General features: G+C 43.1%; 1 protein-coding gene across 1 annotated transcript in view; it reads left to right on the top strand.

Annotated features, from left to right (window-relative positions):
* cacna1ab (calcium channel, voltage-dependent, P/Q type, alpha 1A subunit, b) overlaps positions 1 to 12,624 on the top strand; it is a 196,529-nt gene extending 183,905 nt beyond the window's left edge. Inside the window, exons 45-51 of the mRNA XM_072464008.1 lie at positions 593 to 702; positions 907 to 1,042; positions 2,268 to 2,372; positions 6,098 to 6,133; positions 9,741 to 9,942; positions 10,653 to 10,876; positions 11,200 to 12,624. Of these exons, the coding sequence (XP_072320109.1) occupies positions 593 to 702; positions 907 to 1,042; positions 2,268 to 2,372; positions 6,098 to 6,133; positions 9,741 to 9,942; positions 10,653 to 10,876; positions 11,200 to 11,823 (1,437 nt within the window). The 3' untranslated portion in view covers positions 11,824 to 12,624. The remainder of the gene's footprint in view (positions 1 to 592; positions 703 to 906; positions 1,043 to 2,267; positions 2,373 to 6,097; positions 6,134 to 9,740; positions 9,943 to 10,652; positions 10,877 to 11,199) is intronic.
* The last annotated feature ends 1,251 nt before the right edge of the window (positions 12,625 to 13,875 follow it).

The raw sequence follows: 13,875 nt of genomic DNA, 5'->3' as shown, positions 1-13,875 counted from the left end.
ATTAAGAAGACGTGATAATAATGGTTTAACTGTCCGAGTAAGGCGTTACATTATTACATGCATAGTCCCATGTGGAGTCACAAGGCGTGTTGAAAAGATGTTTTATTTTTTTCTGTAAATATGGGCACAAAGATTTATATATCTGCATGATGTATTTGAGACGTTTCTGCCCATTCTGTGGTGATTGTTGAGTATGTTGGATTTTAGGAAATGTGCTGTAACTTTAAAACCAAGGTAGAAGTCTATGTTTGACACAGATCTGAAATCTGCTTGTTTAAGAATAACTGTGCTTCAGAATGAGTAACTACTGTAATACAGATGTATATAGTATAGACGTATAGTCATGGTAGAGCAGTACCTGTAGTACTTTTACTCTCATTACAAAGGTAAGACTTTCCGAACAGCACATCACTTCATGTGCAGCCTCATACACACCTGCTAAAGGCAGATCTCAGATCAGTGTTCCTCTGGACTTCACCTTGTGTAGTCCAAAGCCAGGCTGTCATGCTGGCGCCCCCTGTGGGTGCATGCTGTGAGTGCACCTGCCCCTGTGAGTTTGATTCGAGCTGTAGGCTATGCTTATCTGCCACAGAACCGACCGCCATTAATGTTTGAGCGCATGGAGCCTCCGAATGAGGGAGGCCCTGAGGTCCAGGGGCCCAATGGGGGCCCCAACCTTCAGCCGGACCACCTCAATAGCATGTGAGTATATAAACTACTCTTTATAACTGTAGCTCTGACAGAGAAGTGGCACTCAAATTATCCATATTGGTCCATCATCTTCAGGACAAAACGTGCTGTTTTGTTTTCTTGCTGAATTTAAGTTAACACTTGATTATTTAAATATCTAACATAGGTTGTGTTGCTTAATAGCATACAATGCACTTTAATATATATCTGCCCCAGACCTCCTGAGGGCGGCATGACTGAGAGTCCCTCGTGGATGACAGCTAAAGCCCAGGAAATGTTCCAGAGAACGGGTAACTGGAGTCCAGACCGGGCCTATCCCGACGAGCTGCAGGACAACCGCCACAACCCGCAGGTAACACAGCAGCTCTCACTCTAAAGTACACTTATAAACACTTAAATCGTATGTTTATGATCGTGATGCAGTGCTGTTGCTTTTACTCCAATGTGGTTTCAAAACTATTTGGGTCCTTTTCATACAGTATTACAATACTGAAATAAGGTTCATGTATGCAGAGGCTGTTACTGAGATGGACTCCTCCACTAAACAGTAACAGAAGACTTAAGTGAAACTATTATTCTTCATGCAGCAGGATTCCAATGCGGTGTATACTTTTATTTGTTATTGATTATTGTAGAAGCTTATTTGTAGTACTATGTATTCTTGAGATTTGTTAGTGCTTAGTTTTTAGTCTGAGGATATGAGCTGCTTCTATATTCATCTTCTGTTCATCTTGGATCAATAATTGCTGTTTTGTAGTTCATTGTATTTAGAGGAACAGGAAAATTCCCCTGTTTGCTTTTACTTGCACTTTATAGATTTGGTGTGTTGCCGCTAAACCTGATCTCTCTTTTCTCCCATCACTAATGTCGGCTGGACCATGTAGCCAGATTTTGGGCAACCTGAAAGTCAGGCTGGTGATTGGACAATTAAGTAGAAATATCTCTTTACTCATTTGGTTGTTCTCAGAACTCGCTTGTTCTGATGGAAATGTGTGCTAAAATGCTCATACAATTTTCAGAGGTTGCTCAAATCCACGAACTAACTGAACCCTTGAGTAACGGTTAATTTATGCAACAGCACTCTTGCATAAATTATTGGTTGTCTTTTTCATGTGGCTGGGGATTAATCAACTTTACAATCTATCATTATTATTACTTTAGAGGAAAGATTGTGAAAAAATATGTGATTTAGAGGTAAGAGATGTAGAATGAAGAACGCACCTTCTGACATACCTTTACAACATTATAATTATATATATATATATATATATATATATATATATATATATATATATATATATATATATATATATATATATATATATATATATATATATATATATATAGTAAATAATCATGAAAATTGTAAAAAAAAAAAAAAAAAAATGTACATTGATTTTCTTCTCAAACTAAACACACAAATTGGTGGATTTGGAAAGTTGTTCACAGCAGTTCCCCAAATCCAGAAGTTCCAATGGAAACAGTGATTTTATGCAAGTGCAGCGTTTGCATAAGCTGCTGCCGCCGGTCCGCTGTGAGTGTGGGCCGCCGCGCCTTGACGGTGGTTTGTTTTGCAGATAGTAGAGATGAGGGAGATGGGCCGGTTCTCGGACTCAGAGCCCTGTCACATGGACGTTCAGGGGCGCACGGTCTCAATGCCCCGCCTGTCCGCAGACAACCAAGTGAGCCTCCTCCACCACCATCCGCACCCAAGCCTTGAACTCTGACCCCTGCCTCCATTCCCAACCAATCCGCAGCTTTAACCTCCAACTCCCAACACAACCTGCACCCCTGTCATTTGCCAATTTGATTCAGAACCAAATTTGCCCTAAAATTCGGCACACATGTTTGTCTGTCACTACATACAAAGACAAACTAATATGCGATCAATTTCTTTTTGTCTTTAAACATGTCATTTAATATTAAAAATAAGCCCAACCTTCGTAAAAACATGTAACTGCTCAAAAAACAGAGAGCAGATCAGTACAGTCATCAAAGTCAACTGACAACGGGAGACACAGTACTTTGTGTCGCCGTCTAAAAATAAACGTTACGATAGTTTCGTTGCACAAAACTCGGACTGTCAGATAACATTTGTAACCGTATCTGGGAAGTAAAACAGTGAAATCAGAGAAACACGACTGACGCAAATTCGGTAAAAGACTCAAATTGGGGAATGACGAACCGCTGAACGTTAAACCTCGATAAATAACATCCCTGGCCTGCACTCTCCATACAAAAGTTACACTGCTCTGGAGATGGGAGAGCAAAGTGTACTGCCTCTGCTTGCATCCTGGAATCCAGAAGAAGATGTATTCACCCAAAATATAATAAAAACGACACACATTTTACGAGTACAGTGACATTATTCGTCACTTACAACGCCACAAAATCTGCACCGTAACTTAAGCAATCGCAATAAAAGTCTACTTCGAAAATATCTACATTTTGTGAAGTTTGATTTAATAGTTGTCAGTACTCTTTTTTTTATTATTATTCCTGTCATTGCCAGAGCTATAACTGTTTGTGTTCATTCCCAGTTCATAGGTAGATTATGATTGGCGTCACGAACAATGATACAGTTTTTGAAATTATTCGTGACGCCAATTATGATCCATTTTTATCTTTAGTCAGTTTCACATGAGAAAGTGTGACACCGGCTTCACTTTGGCTTTCAGTTTAGCGCAATGGATTTACTGTATTGCATAGCTCCTTTTTATAAATCCCTTGAGTATACAGAAATAGTCCTTACGCTCTCTCTAAAAATACTAATAGTGTACTCTTTCTGGGTACTGTTTTAATGGATGCAAGCTAACCCCGAGGCGTTATACATTCACTTCAAATTCCCTTCATCAATTCTGAACACTCTTTTGCCATACTACATCGAAAGAGTACTTATGGTGCAAAGCTTTCCCATCCTTTCCCTGAACCGCTCCTCATTCCCATTCGATCCTTGGTGTGTCTCTTCTGCATGAGTCGTGGCCAGAGGTTAAAACCACTGTGCAGTTTGGCACATTTGCAGCGGTTGCATTGAATAAAGGGCTTTGTTATTGAATGGACCAGGAGATCGTTAACTGAGCAGCAAAGCCAAGCCTGTGGGCTGTTTCTGGATCCAGTAGATGGTCTTACTTGTAAATTATACACTAAGATGAGGTTAGACTCGTGATATCTCTGAGTGGAGTTTGCATGTCCTCTCTGTGTTCTGCCCTGTTCCAGTTGTTCTCAGGGTTTGGACTTACTGACTTGTAAATCCACACTGGAACAACCTTTCATCAAGGACTTTTCAACTTTTCAGACCCCCAAAGACTGTCCAAATTGGAAAATCTAACCTGCTTTTGGATAAAGTTCAATATCCATCAGTTACAATATTGATCTTGATTGAGTTATTTTCTCTTTAGTTGCTTGTTGTACACTCGTCTTACCGTTGTGCACTCGTTGTTTTACTGACTTGACAAATGAAACACAGAGAGTTCGACCTCTGAGAACTGGAACGCAGCATTACTGTGGCAGAGTGGGAATCCTGTTTCTTCCTCTCAGTAAGCAGGTTAGGGTTATGAATTGTGTTGAATAATGACTCCTGTGACTCCAGTGCGGGTGTGGTTCGGGCCCCATGCGGGTCACTTGCAGATTGCCTGTTACATTGCACTGCGGTTGGTATTTGAAGAATGCCCCACAGTTTCGCATGAGAACATGGCCTGAAAACACCTTGCAAATTCTCCCGGACCTGGAGCAACAGTGCTCTGAGGTCAGTGTGGCAAGACATATTTGAATCACTGGCCGGACCCGGGTCCTGAGACCTCCCCCATGCTGGAGTCAGTGTGAACAAGGCTTTGTAGCTGCAGTCTTATTTTCCCCTGGTCCATTCGTCTGTGCTGTCTTTTCCAAAGTGATCTATAAATTATTCTAATATTTAAATTGAATCTTTCACATAAACTGGTTGAAATGAATCTGCGATGTATTCTCCAGTGAAACCTCTGGTCACTTAAATTCCCATCAATGTCGCTGCCTGATCATTGTAACATCATCTCTTCATCAAGTCTCTGTTGTTAGGTTTCCTGATTATTAGCTGTTAGCTCAGTGTTAGCTTTTAGCTCATTGTTATAGTGGTAGGCGTTAGCTCACTATTTGCTGTTAGCTCAGCATTACAGTGTTAGCTCACTGTTAGCTGGTAGCTCAATGTTGGCTGTTAGCTCAATGTTGGCTGTTAGCTCAATGTTTTCACGTTTCAGTCAGTTTTATATACACTATTGGCAGCATAATAGGTAATAAATAATTGGTGAAAAGACTATTAGATTTATATTGATACAATTGTGTGATTTATTAGTCCTTTTGAATGTAATTAATTACATTTCCTCAGTAGCATTTTACTGTTACTGTTTTTCAAGAAATTTGAAAAATATACATTTTTTGTATGCGTTTTTTGAACATGTTACAGAATACTGAATACCTGCAATAAAACATATTTTGTAACATATTTTGTCACATGGTCCAATCAGAGTACTGTATTCTGAATACTGCATGCTAAGCATTATACTATAGTGTAAAAACACAATATAGGATTAAAACTGTATTGTTTCACCTTTGGTTATACATTTATTTATAAGATAATAGAACCTTTTATCACAAATTAGAGAAGGACAACCAGAATACAGTCACTATAAATTACGAAATTTCCCCATGTGTGGACAATAAAGGAAAATCTTTTCTTATCTTATCTTATCTTAAATTGGCTTTGTGAATATGCATCGCCGGTACATTTATTCAGTTACTGACCAACACTGTATATATATACTGTATAACTATCAATATTTCCAGCTTTTGGAGTTTTAGATAGTTTCTTTTTAGCCCTGAAGGTCGGCTATAGTCTTCGCAGTTGTACGTTTAAATGCAGCTTGTCCTGTGTGTGCCTCTGGTCAGCGGTGCGGTCACTGACTGTCTAACACTGCTGCTTTTCAGAGCGCTCCTCGTGTCTCGGTAAGTGTTGTGTTCGAGTGGCCGCTGCCTCCCGCTTCAGCTTTTGTCCTCTTCCGGTTTGAACTGTCTTCTGTCTGCTCCAACACTTTGAACTCTTTGGCCAATTCAATATTCACTTTGTAACAGTATGAACTCACCTTCTAGACCGTCACTGCCACCACATCTTCAGATAAAAGGAAACTATATTACATGTTATCCTTGCAAGAGTCACACACAAAAATGGCAGTTTGGTGCTTCCCACATTTCTGGGAAGTACATTAGTTTTCAAATGTCAGTGTGATGTTCATGAGGCCAAGTTCTGTCAATGCTGTCTTCAGAAGCTTTTGTCCTCTCCTCTATTGCTCTCTCTTTCCTCTCCTTTGTTTTGGTGGTTGTGTTTTTGGGATCCATGTCTTTTTGCGTTGGTTTGTCATGTGTTGTCTTTGCTCTGCAGCGGAGGAGACACAGGCCCAGAGGAAATAACTACAGTGTATGTACAGTACAACCTGCTTGGCTCTCTATCGTCTCTATCTCCTTTTCTTTCTCTCTCCCATTGTTCTATCCTTCTCTCTTTCCCTCTTTTGCCCATGTAGCCTGGTCATCTAGTCCATGTAGTCTATGTAGCCCATGTAGTCCATCTAGTCCATGTAGTCCATGTAGTCCATGTAGCCCATGTAGTCCATGTAGTCCATGTAGTCCATGTAGTCCATGTAGTCCATGTAGTCCATGTGGTTGTTGCTTTGTGTGTCCTGAAGTGGCTCTGAAATGCAGTTGTCATGAGTCTTGTGCTGCAGCTGCAGAGCATGGAGAGTGTTTGGATCTGAGCCTGTTTGGCTGGAGCTCTGTGGTGCATGACGTCACAGGGACATAAAACCATTTATAAAGAGCACTCGGCTCGTCTGAGTCACATACGGAACATTTTTTAAGTTTTCGGTGTATAATCCAGAGGAAACATTTTGCTGGTTTAGAGACAAATCATGTTTGGATTGAAAAACATGCTGAACGTCCCTCTCAGATTGTTGCAAATGCCTGTAAAAAAGACAGAAATGTCCCAAAAAAACAAATCTTACGTAATTAAGTTTAACATTTTATAAAACTGAAAATACTTTTTGAAATTACGTCAAATAACCCACCATGTACTATTGGTAGGAACTGTTTGGAATCAAAAAGTTTTGATTGTTATTTTCAATATGAAGGTGCTGGTTTGAGAAACAAGAATGATCTCTGATTGAAAATGACTTTCAGATTGATATCAAAATGTCACAGTTTCATAAACAGTGTCCAGCTGACGACCTTTGACCCTTTTCTACTTTGAACCACTGCTGGACGAGAGATATCATTTATCTTTATTTTGAATTGTGTCCACTTCCCTGGTGTAAAATTCCTTTTGCACTTGGGGTCAAACTTGGGGCAGCAAAAGAGAGGATGTGAGAGGGATGTTCCTAGTGCATGGCTTGTGCCCTCTGCTGTTCACCCTAAGTATTGTCTGTAGTGGTTCTGCTTCTTGAATGAAGGATCTTTGAAGCAAATGGATGTACAGTAGAATGGCATGTCTGTGTCAATGTGCTTCTGTCATTGTCTGGAATCATATCTACCATTTACAAGATACACCTCCCCCTAAAACGTGTCGGTGTAATCCCTCATTCGTCCAGGCGTGTTCCATAGTAGAAAAAGCTTCAGTTGTAGTCATCTGGACTCAGTTTGAAAAAATAAACGTTTCGACTCTCATCCAAGAGTCATTGTCAATAAAAGAATTTAGATCGAGAACTCCGATATTAATACTGTTCTGTGGTAAGACCCGCCCATTGGGCGGAGCCTTCCTGAAGTAGAAAGAGTTGTTTGTTTCAACAGAAACTCCCCCCTTGTATCTACCGAGCCTATTCAGAATCTTAATGGCCTATTAGAATCCTCTTTGTCTTTGTGAGACCCTGGCTCAACCACCCTGAGTACCTGATTAGCATCTAAATGTCCTGGTCCTGGTCCTCTACCTTTCCAGGGGTTCAGTATCCCATTATAAATAACAGGAAGATTAAATCTTAGCCCTCCATTTCTGTTTAAAGAAGGTCTTTCTTTTTTAACAAAAATAGCTTCCTTGACTCCTCTTTCAAACCATCTTTTCTCCTGCTTCAAACCTTCACCTCACCGTCTTCAAACGAGTGATTAGAGGCTTCAAGATGGAGATGCACGGCACTCTGTGGTCCTGAACTTGTATTTCTTCTGTGCTGATAAAGCCTCTTGTGTAGAGGCTGTTTCGTCTCACCTATGTAACGTTCTTTACAACTTTCTTCACTGCATTGGATCGAATAAACTACATTGCTCTGTTTTTGAGTCGGCAACTTGTCCTTAGGGTGAACCAGTTTTTGTCTTAAAGTGTTTCCTGGTTTAAAATAAACAGGGACTTCGTGTTGTCTAAAAATTCTCTGCAGTTTTTCCGACAAGCCAGACACATAAGGGATAGAAACACCCTTCCTTCTCTGTTCAGTTTCCCTTTTGTCCTGCTTAGCAGGACAAAAACTGGTTCACCCTAAGGACAAGTTGCCGACTCAAAAACAGAGCAATGTAGTTTATTCGATCCAATGCAGTGAAGAAAGTTGTAAAGAACGTTACATAGGTGAGACAAAACACCCTCTACACAAGAGGCTTTATCAGCACAGAAGAAATACAAGTTCAGGACCACAGAGTGCCGTGCATCTCCATCTTGAAGCCTCTAATCACTCGTTTGAAGACGGTGAGGTGAAGGTTTTAAGCAGGAGAAAAGATGGTTTGAAAGAGGAGTCAAGGAAGCTATTTTTGTTAAAAAAGAAAGACCTTCTTTAAACAGAAATGGAGGGCTTAGGTTTAATCTTCCTGTTATTTATAATGGTATACTGAACCCCTGGAAAGATAGAGGACCAGTACCAGGTGATTTAGATGCTAATCAGGTACTCAGGGTGGTTGAGCCAGGGTCTCACAAAGACAAAGAGGATTCTAATAGCCCATTAAGATTCTGAATAGGCTCGGTAGATACAAGGGGGGAGTTTCTGTTGAAACAAACAACTCTTTTTACTTCAGGAAGGCTCCTCCCAATGGGCGGGTCTTACCACAGAACAGTATTAATATCGGAGTTCTCGATCTAAATTCTTTTATTGACAATGACTCTTGGATGAGAGTCGAAACGTCTATTTTTTCAAACTGAGTCCAGATGACTACAACTGAAGCTTTTTCTACTCCCCCTAAAACTGTAAATATTTAGTGTCCAAGAAAACTCCAGGAGGTTCACCACAAAATCACATCACCCGAGTGCTTAAGTTTGATCAGTTTGGTCCTGTCTATCATGGCGAGGCAGTCTGCATGAGGCATGGTCGACTCCGCCCTCGCCTTGCGCCTGGCGGTTCTGCTGGTTCTGTTGGTTCTGCTTGTTCTGCTGGTTCTTCTCTTTTTCCTGCACCTGTTTTTGAAGGAGAAGCATGGGCTCGGTTTGATGCTTGGACTTTCGTCTGCTGTGACTCTTGGACTGCGATTGTTTTGTTTAACCGATCCATCTCGATGAACCCTAAACCCGAAACCCATGATGAACTGGGGTTTGGAGTAAAAAGATGTTTTAACAGAATGAAGAAACCCTTTGCAAATTCGTCAGCACATAAATAAAAGCCCTGCCTGTTCCTACCTTGAAATTATAGTATATATTTTAGTATTATATTTCTATTGTTAAATTTAACATATAGAATATTTCACTGTTGTTAAAAATCTACTCGTACGTTTTTGTTTTTTTTATAGCAAATGGAAATTATTCCTCTATCATAACCTTTATAACATTGCATTGTGATAAAGCCTAATTAATGGCAAGATACCTGAGTCCGAGCTATAACTTTTCTTAACAGTTGGAGCCTTTCTGTGGGGAATATGTTTCGCAGATTTTTCCTCTCAAACACTAAAAACACAACTTTTCGTTTTACGTTTCTTAATTGCATATGACTTTTCTGGTTAAACCAAAACCAGTGCATTTTAATTAAACATCCTGGTAACTTTAGGAACAGACGGGGCTTTCTCTGTTGAAACGTACGCTTTGTGTTAGACCGTCTTGACCGTCTTGACCGTCTCTCCGGCTCTCTCCACAGTCGGTGCCGGACTCCAGCCCTCTGTGCCGCTCCTCGTCCAGCCTGGTGCACGGGCGCTCTGGGAGGAACGTACGCTTGGAGGATTACTCTCTGGAGCGCGAGGTGTCCGAGGACGGCCACCGCGGAGGAGCCAGACGACACCGGGACCGAAGCCACCGGACCAGCCAGAGGTCGCTCACCAGATACACCGACATCGACACTGGTGAGAGAGTTGATCTTATCCTGAGCTGATACTTAGTTTAAAGTAATATTATCCTTCACTGTTTGCATCGGAACACTAAACATATTACATACATGTGTTTTAGTCACAAGAGAAGAAATAGACAGTGGCACACTTTTGTACAGAAAGAAAATGCTAAAGCTCCCAGACACAAGCACACGTAAGTTCTTATTTAGAGAGGAGCTCGGAGTAGAGTCGTCACTCCTTCGCATTGAAAAAAGAGCGATTGCACTTCCCTGGCTGGCTTATATGAATTATCTTACACAATAGACATCAGAGAAACAGATGTGATGAACCCTTGAGCACTAGGCTCTGGAATTCATAGAAACACAGTTACATTTGTAACATTTAACACAAATGTCCACAAACATTTCATTCTTTATTTAAAGATGACCGGTGTAAAACTGGCTTCTTGAGCTCCACTCACCAGGACCACTGATCTACTCTGTGATTGAAGAGCTCTGTCCACAAACAGAGAAGGCTCTTCTGGGGATCATATCCAGACCAGAGTGCTCTAATTCGGCTTCAATAAACTGGTGCAGCTCCTGTTAAAATCATAAATAGAGTAAGTCCCACGTCATCAGGACACATAGCCTACAAGTGCTGTTCTTACTGCGCATTCTCCGCCTCCGCCACGCTTCCTTTTCCTCTGCATGTTACTTCTGGATTGAACTGGCTGATTGTTTTGCCAGGCCTGGGCACAGACCTGAGCACCACGACTCAGTCTGGAGACCTGCCGCCTAAAGAGCGCGAGAGAGACCGAGGTCGGACCAAAGACCGCAGACACCACCATCACCACCATCACCACGGCTCCTTCGACAAAGACCGTTACCATGACTACCCCAACAGACACCCCCAAGAAAGGCACTGGTCCCGGTCCCCAAGCGAGGGCCCCGATGGAAGGGGCCACAGACAGGTGGGACTCAGTGACCCGCGGAGCGACAGCTTTAGGGGTTTAGAAACTAGTTGTAACTTTGAGCTAAAATATCATGTTTATTGCTAATCAGAAGCAGCTAAAGGAATCTAACCTTTAGTGAGAGTTTTATGTTCTGTAGCTAAACCCTGTGAAGACTTGTTAATGACATATTTCACTCTCTTTTGTCCACTTTATGCTTGTGTCTGTTCCTGTCTGTTCTGGCGCTGTGCTTCTCATGTGGATTTTTTGCCTTGTTGTCTTAATGCTCTCGTGCTGCTGTCGTGCTGTGCGGTTTGATTTTCCTTGTTTACATTTTGCTGTAGGGCAGTAGTTCTGTGAGCGGCAGCCCCGTTCCGTCCACCTCTGGGACCAGTACCCCTCGCAGGGGCCGCAGGCAGCTGCCCCAGACGCCCGCCGTGCCCCGGCCCCATGTCACCTACTCCCCCGCCGTGAGGAAACCCAACTACGGCCCACCCGCTCCTGGGCGCCTGCGCTCGCCTTCCCCCCGACACTTCTCCCCTCCGGATCATGACCGGGCCTATCACCACCGGCCGCCCTCCCGCCACGGCTCTCCCCACCACGGAGGCTCCTCGTCCAGGCACGGCTCCCCGCGGTCACCCCATCGCGCCCGCTGGAGTGGGCCTCCTCCGGGGGACAGTCTAGAGGGAGATGGACCCTTTTATGAGCACGATTACGAGCCCCCGGCCTATGAACAGAGCCTGTCCCACGGAAACCCCCATCCCCGCTCCCCAAGGACCTCGCGCCACGCCCCCCCTCCTCCACCCCACACGCGTAGGGTCCCAAATGGGTACCGCTCGTCCTCGCCCTCCCCACACAGGCGCGGGCCTCCGGGAGCCCCCCCACACCACCGAGGGCCCCATCCCAGAGGCCCCCGAAAGGGCCTCCATGAACCTTACAGCGAAACAGACGAGGACGACTGGTGCTGACCCCGGAGTAGCCACTAACGTGCTAACGTGCTAACATGCTAATGTGATACACGGCTCGCCCCCTTTTTACATTTAGACTCTTTTGAGCTGAAGAAGGGGGCGTCGGGTCGCCGTGCTGCCACAAGCCTTTTAAAAAGACTTAAATCAGTGAAAAAGCAGCACATGATGGTAGAAGGGGATGTCCTGGGTCAGAACTACAGTTCCCAGAATCCTCTGCTCTCAGCACGGTGCAGACAGGTCAAGATGGCCGCCGCCGCCCTGAAGGAGCACTTCGATTCAGACTTCAGATAAGTTTTGCTGCAAAGATTGAAATAGAATTTAGGAAAATAAATTATCAAAAGCCAGGACTCCTCTTTCTCTTAACGCCAAGCTATGCCTCCGAAAATCAAACTTGAACAATGAAGTTAAGACTTTGACATGAAAAAAGGGAGAAAAACCACTTTGTCTTTTCCTTTTCCAAAAGAGACAGAACCAGGAAGCTCCGCCTATTACTGCAAAAACCAGCCAATCACAGCGCTGGCCAATATTTGATGAGTTTTATCATCTCTGTTTACTGTTAAAGACTTCTAATGTGACAGCGTTGTGGTGACATCACTTCCTGTCTGTGGCAGGAGGAGGCGGGTCAAAGGGCTGCACGATAAACAAAAACAGGGGAAAGTCGGTAACCATGGCGACTGATGATAAAACAGCTTTGCTTGAGGGAAAGTTTACTACTAAGACTTGCACTGGCCAAACTGTTCTCACTAACAGCTTTTACTAATTTTCAGAAATCTAAAGCTCTGATTGGTCAATTGCTTCGGGGGGGGAAAAAACACGGAATGCCATAAAATCTTCTTTGATACTCGAGAACTGCACTTGTTCATTTTGCAGTCCATTTAAACATTGGGCAGCGTGCGACAAAAGCCTCCTCCGCCACTCAACCCAGCACATGTGGAGTGGTCACCTGACAGGAAGTGACATCACGCGGCTGGACGGGGCGGAGGGGAACGGGGAAAAGAGGATTTCTCTTCACGATTTCTTGTATTACTTCTTGTTCTTCTGGGGACATTTGGAGCTTGGTTCTTCTGTTGCATTCGCTCAGCCTCCTTTCGATCTTTTTCCAAGTCCAAAAATTGATGGAATCCTGCATGATTGATTAAATACATATTTGAGAGGAGGTTCTTCTGCTGTGGGTGGGACCTAGGGGCTTTCTTTAATAGGAAAATGTTTAAGTTTATAACGACGTTCGCCCTTCACTTGATCTCTCGTCATCAGATATCTTCCGCTGAGTTGCACCAAAGCAAACATCTTTTGTCACATTCAGCTCATTGACGTCGACGACTTACATTTTCGTTCGAGCTAGCGTCAACGTAACAACCGTACGAGCGCACGCTAGCACTGGCTAATGTTTGAACCAGCACGGACAAAACCGGTCACGATTTGTTGCTTCTAACTGTTAACGTCACTGCCTGTCCATCACACGTGCCATTTGACAATTGCCAAATATTTGTAGCAAAAAAACAAGAAAAAAAAAGACGACGTCCTTTTTGAGACAAATTCTGGGTCGCCATATTTATTCGGGAGCTGTCGACACAAGGCGGCCATTTTGTTTCCGTTTTGACGTCCTCCACGTTTGTTTCACCTGATCAAATGAGATTTCGAGTGAAAGGCGAACTTTTTCCACACTTGATTTCTTATTGTTGATGATAGTCTTATGAATAATGATATCCGTGTCAATGCAAAATGACAATGATGATGAATTGTTGATGATTGATAGACCTGTTATTGTAGACTTGTGTCATGTTATCCGGAGTATGCTAACGTCCATGATTGTTTACATGCATTCTGTTCTGGGCTCTCCTCCCTTTCCAAAGGCGACTTTTGTCCTGAGGCCTTCTTAACGTTTCAGGAACCTCTCTAGCGTCGTTGTAAGCGCCACGTGTTGTAGCATGGCGCCGTTTTTAACACTCTTGCAAAGCGCTGGAGGTCAGGGGAGAGAGGGAACCGCGATCTCGCCAACCCAAAGATCGATCTCCGAGCACGGCCAGGGCTAAAAACAAACATCCACCCAGA

This window comes from Eucyclogobius newberryi, unplaced genomic scaffold (assembly GCF_026437365.1).
Source record: "Eucyclogobius newberryi isolate DKJ021-1_F unplaced genomic scaffold, fEucNew1.0.hap1 SCAF_4, whole genome shotgun sequence".
Lineage (NCBI taxonomy): Eukaryota > Metazoa > Chordata > Actinopteri > Gobiiformes > Gobiidae > Eucyclogobius > Eucyclogobius newberryi.
This window is presented reverse-complemented; position numbering and strand designations above follow the sequence as displayed.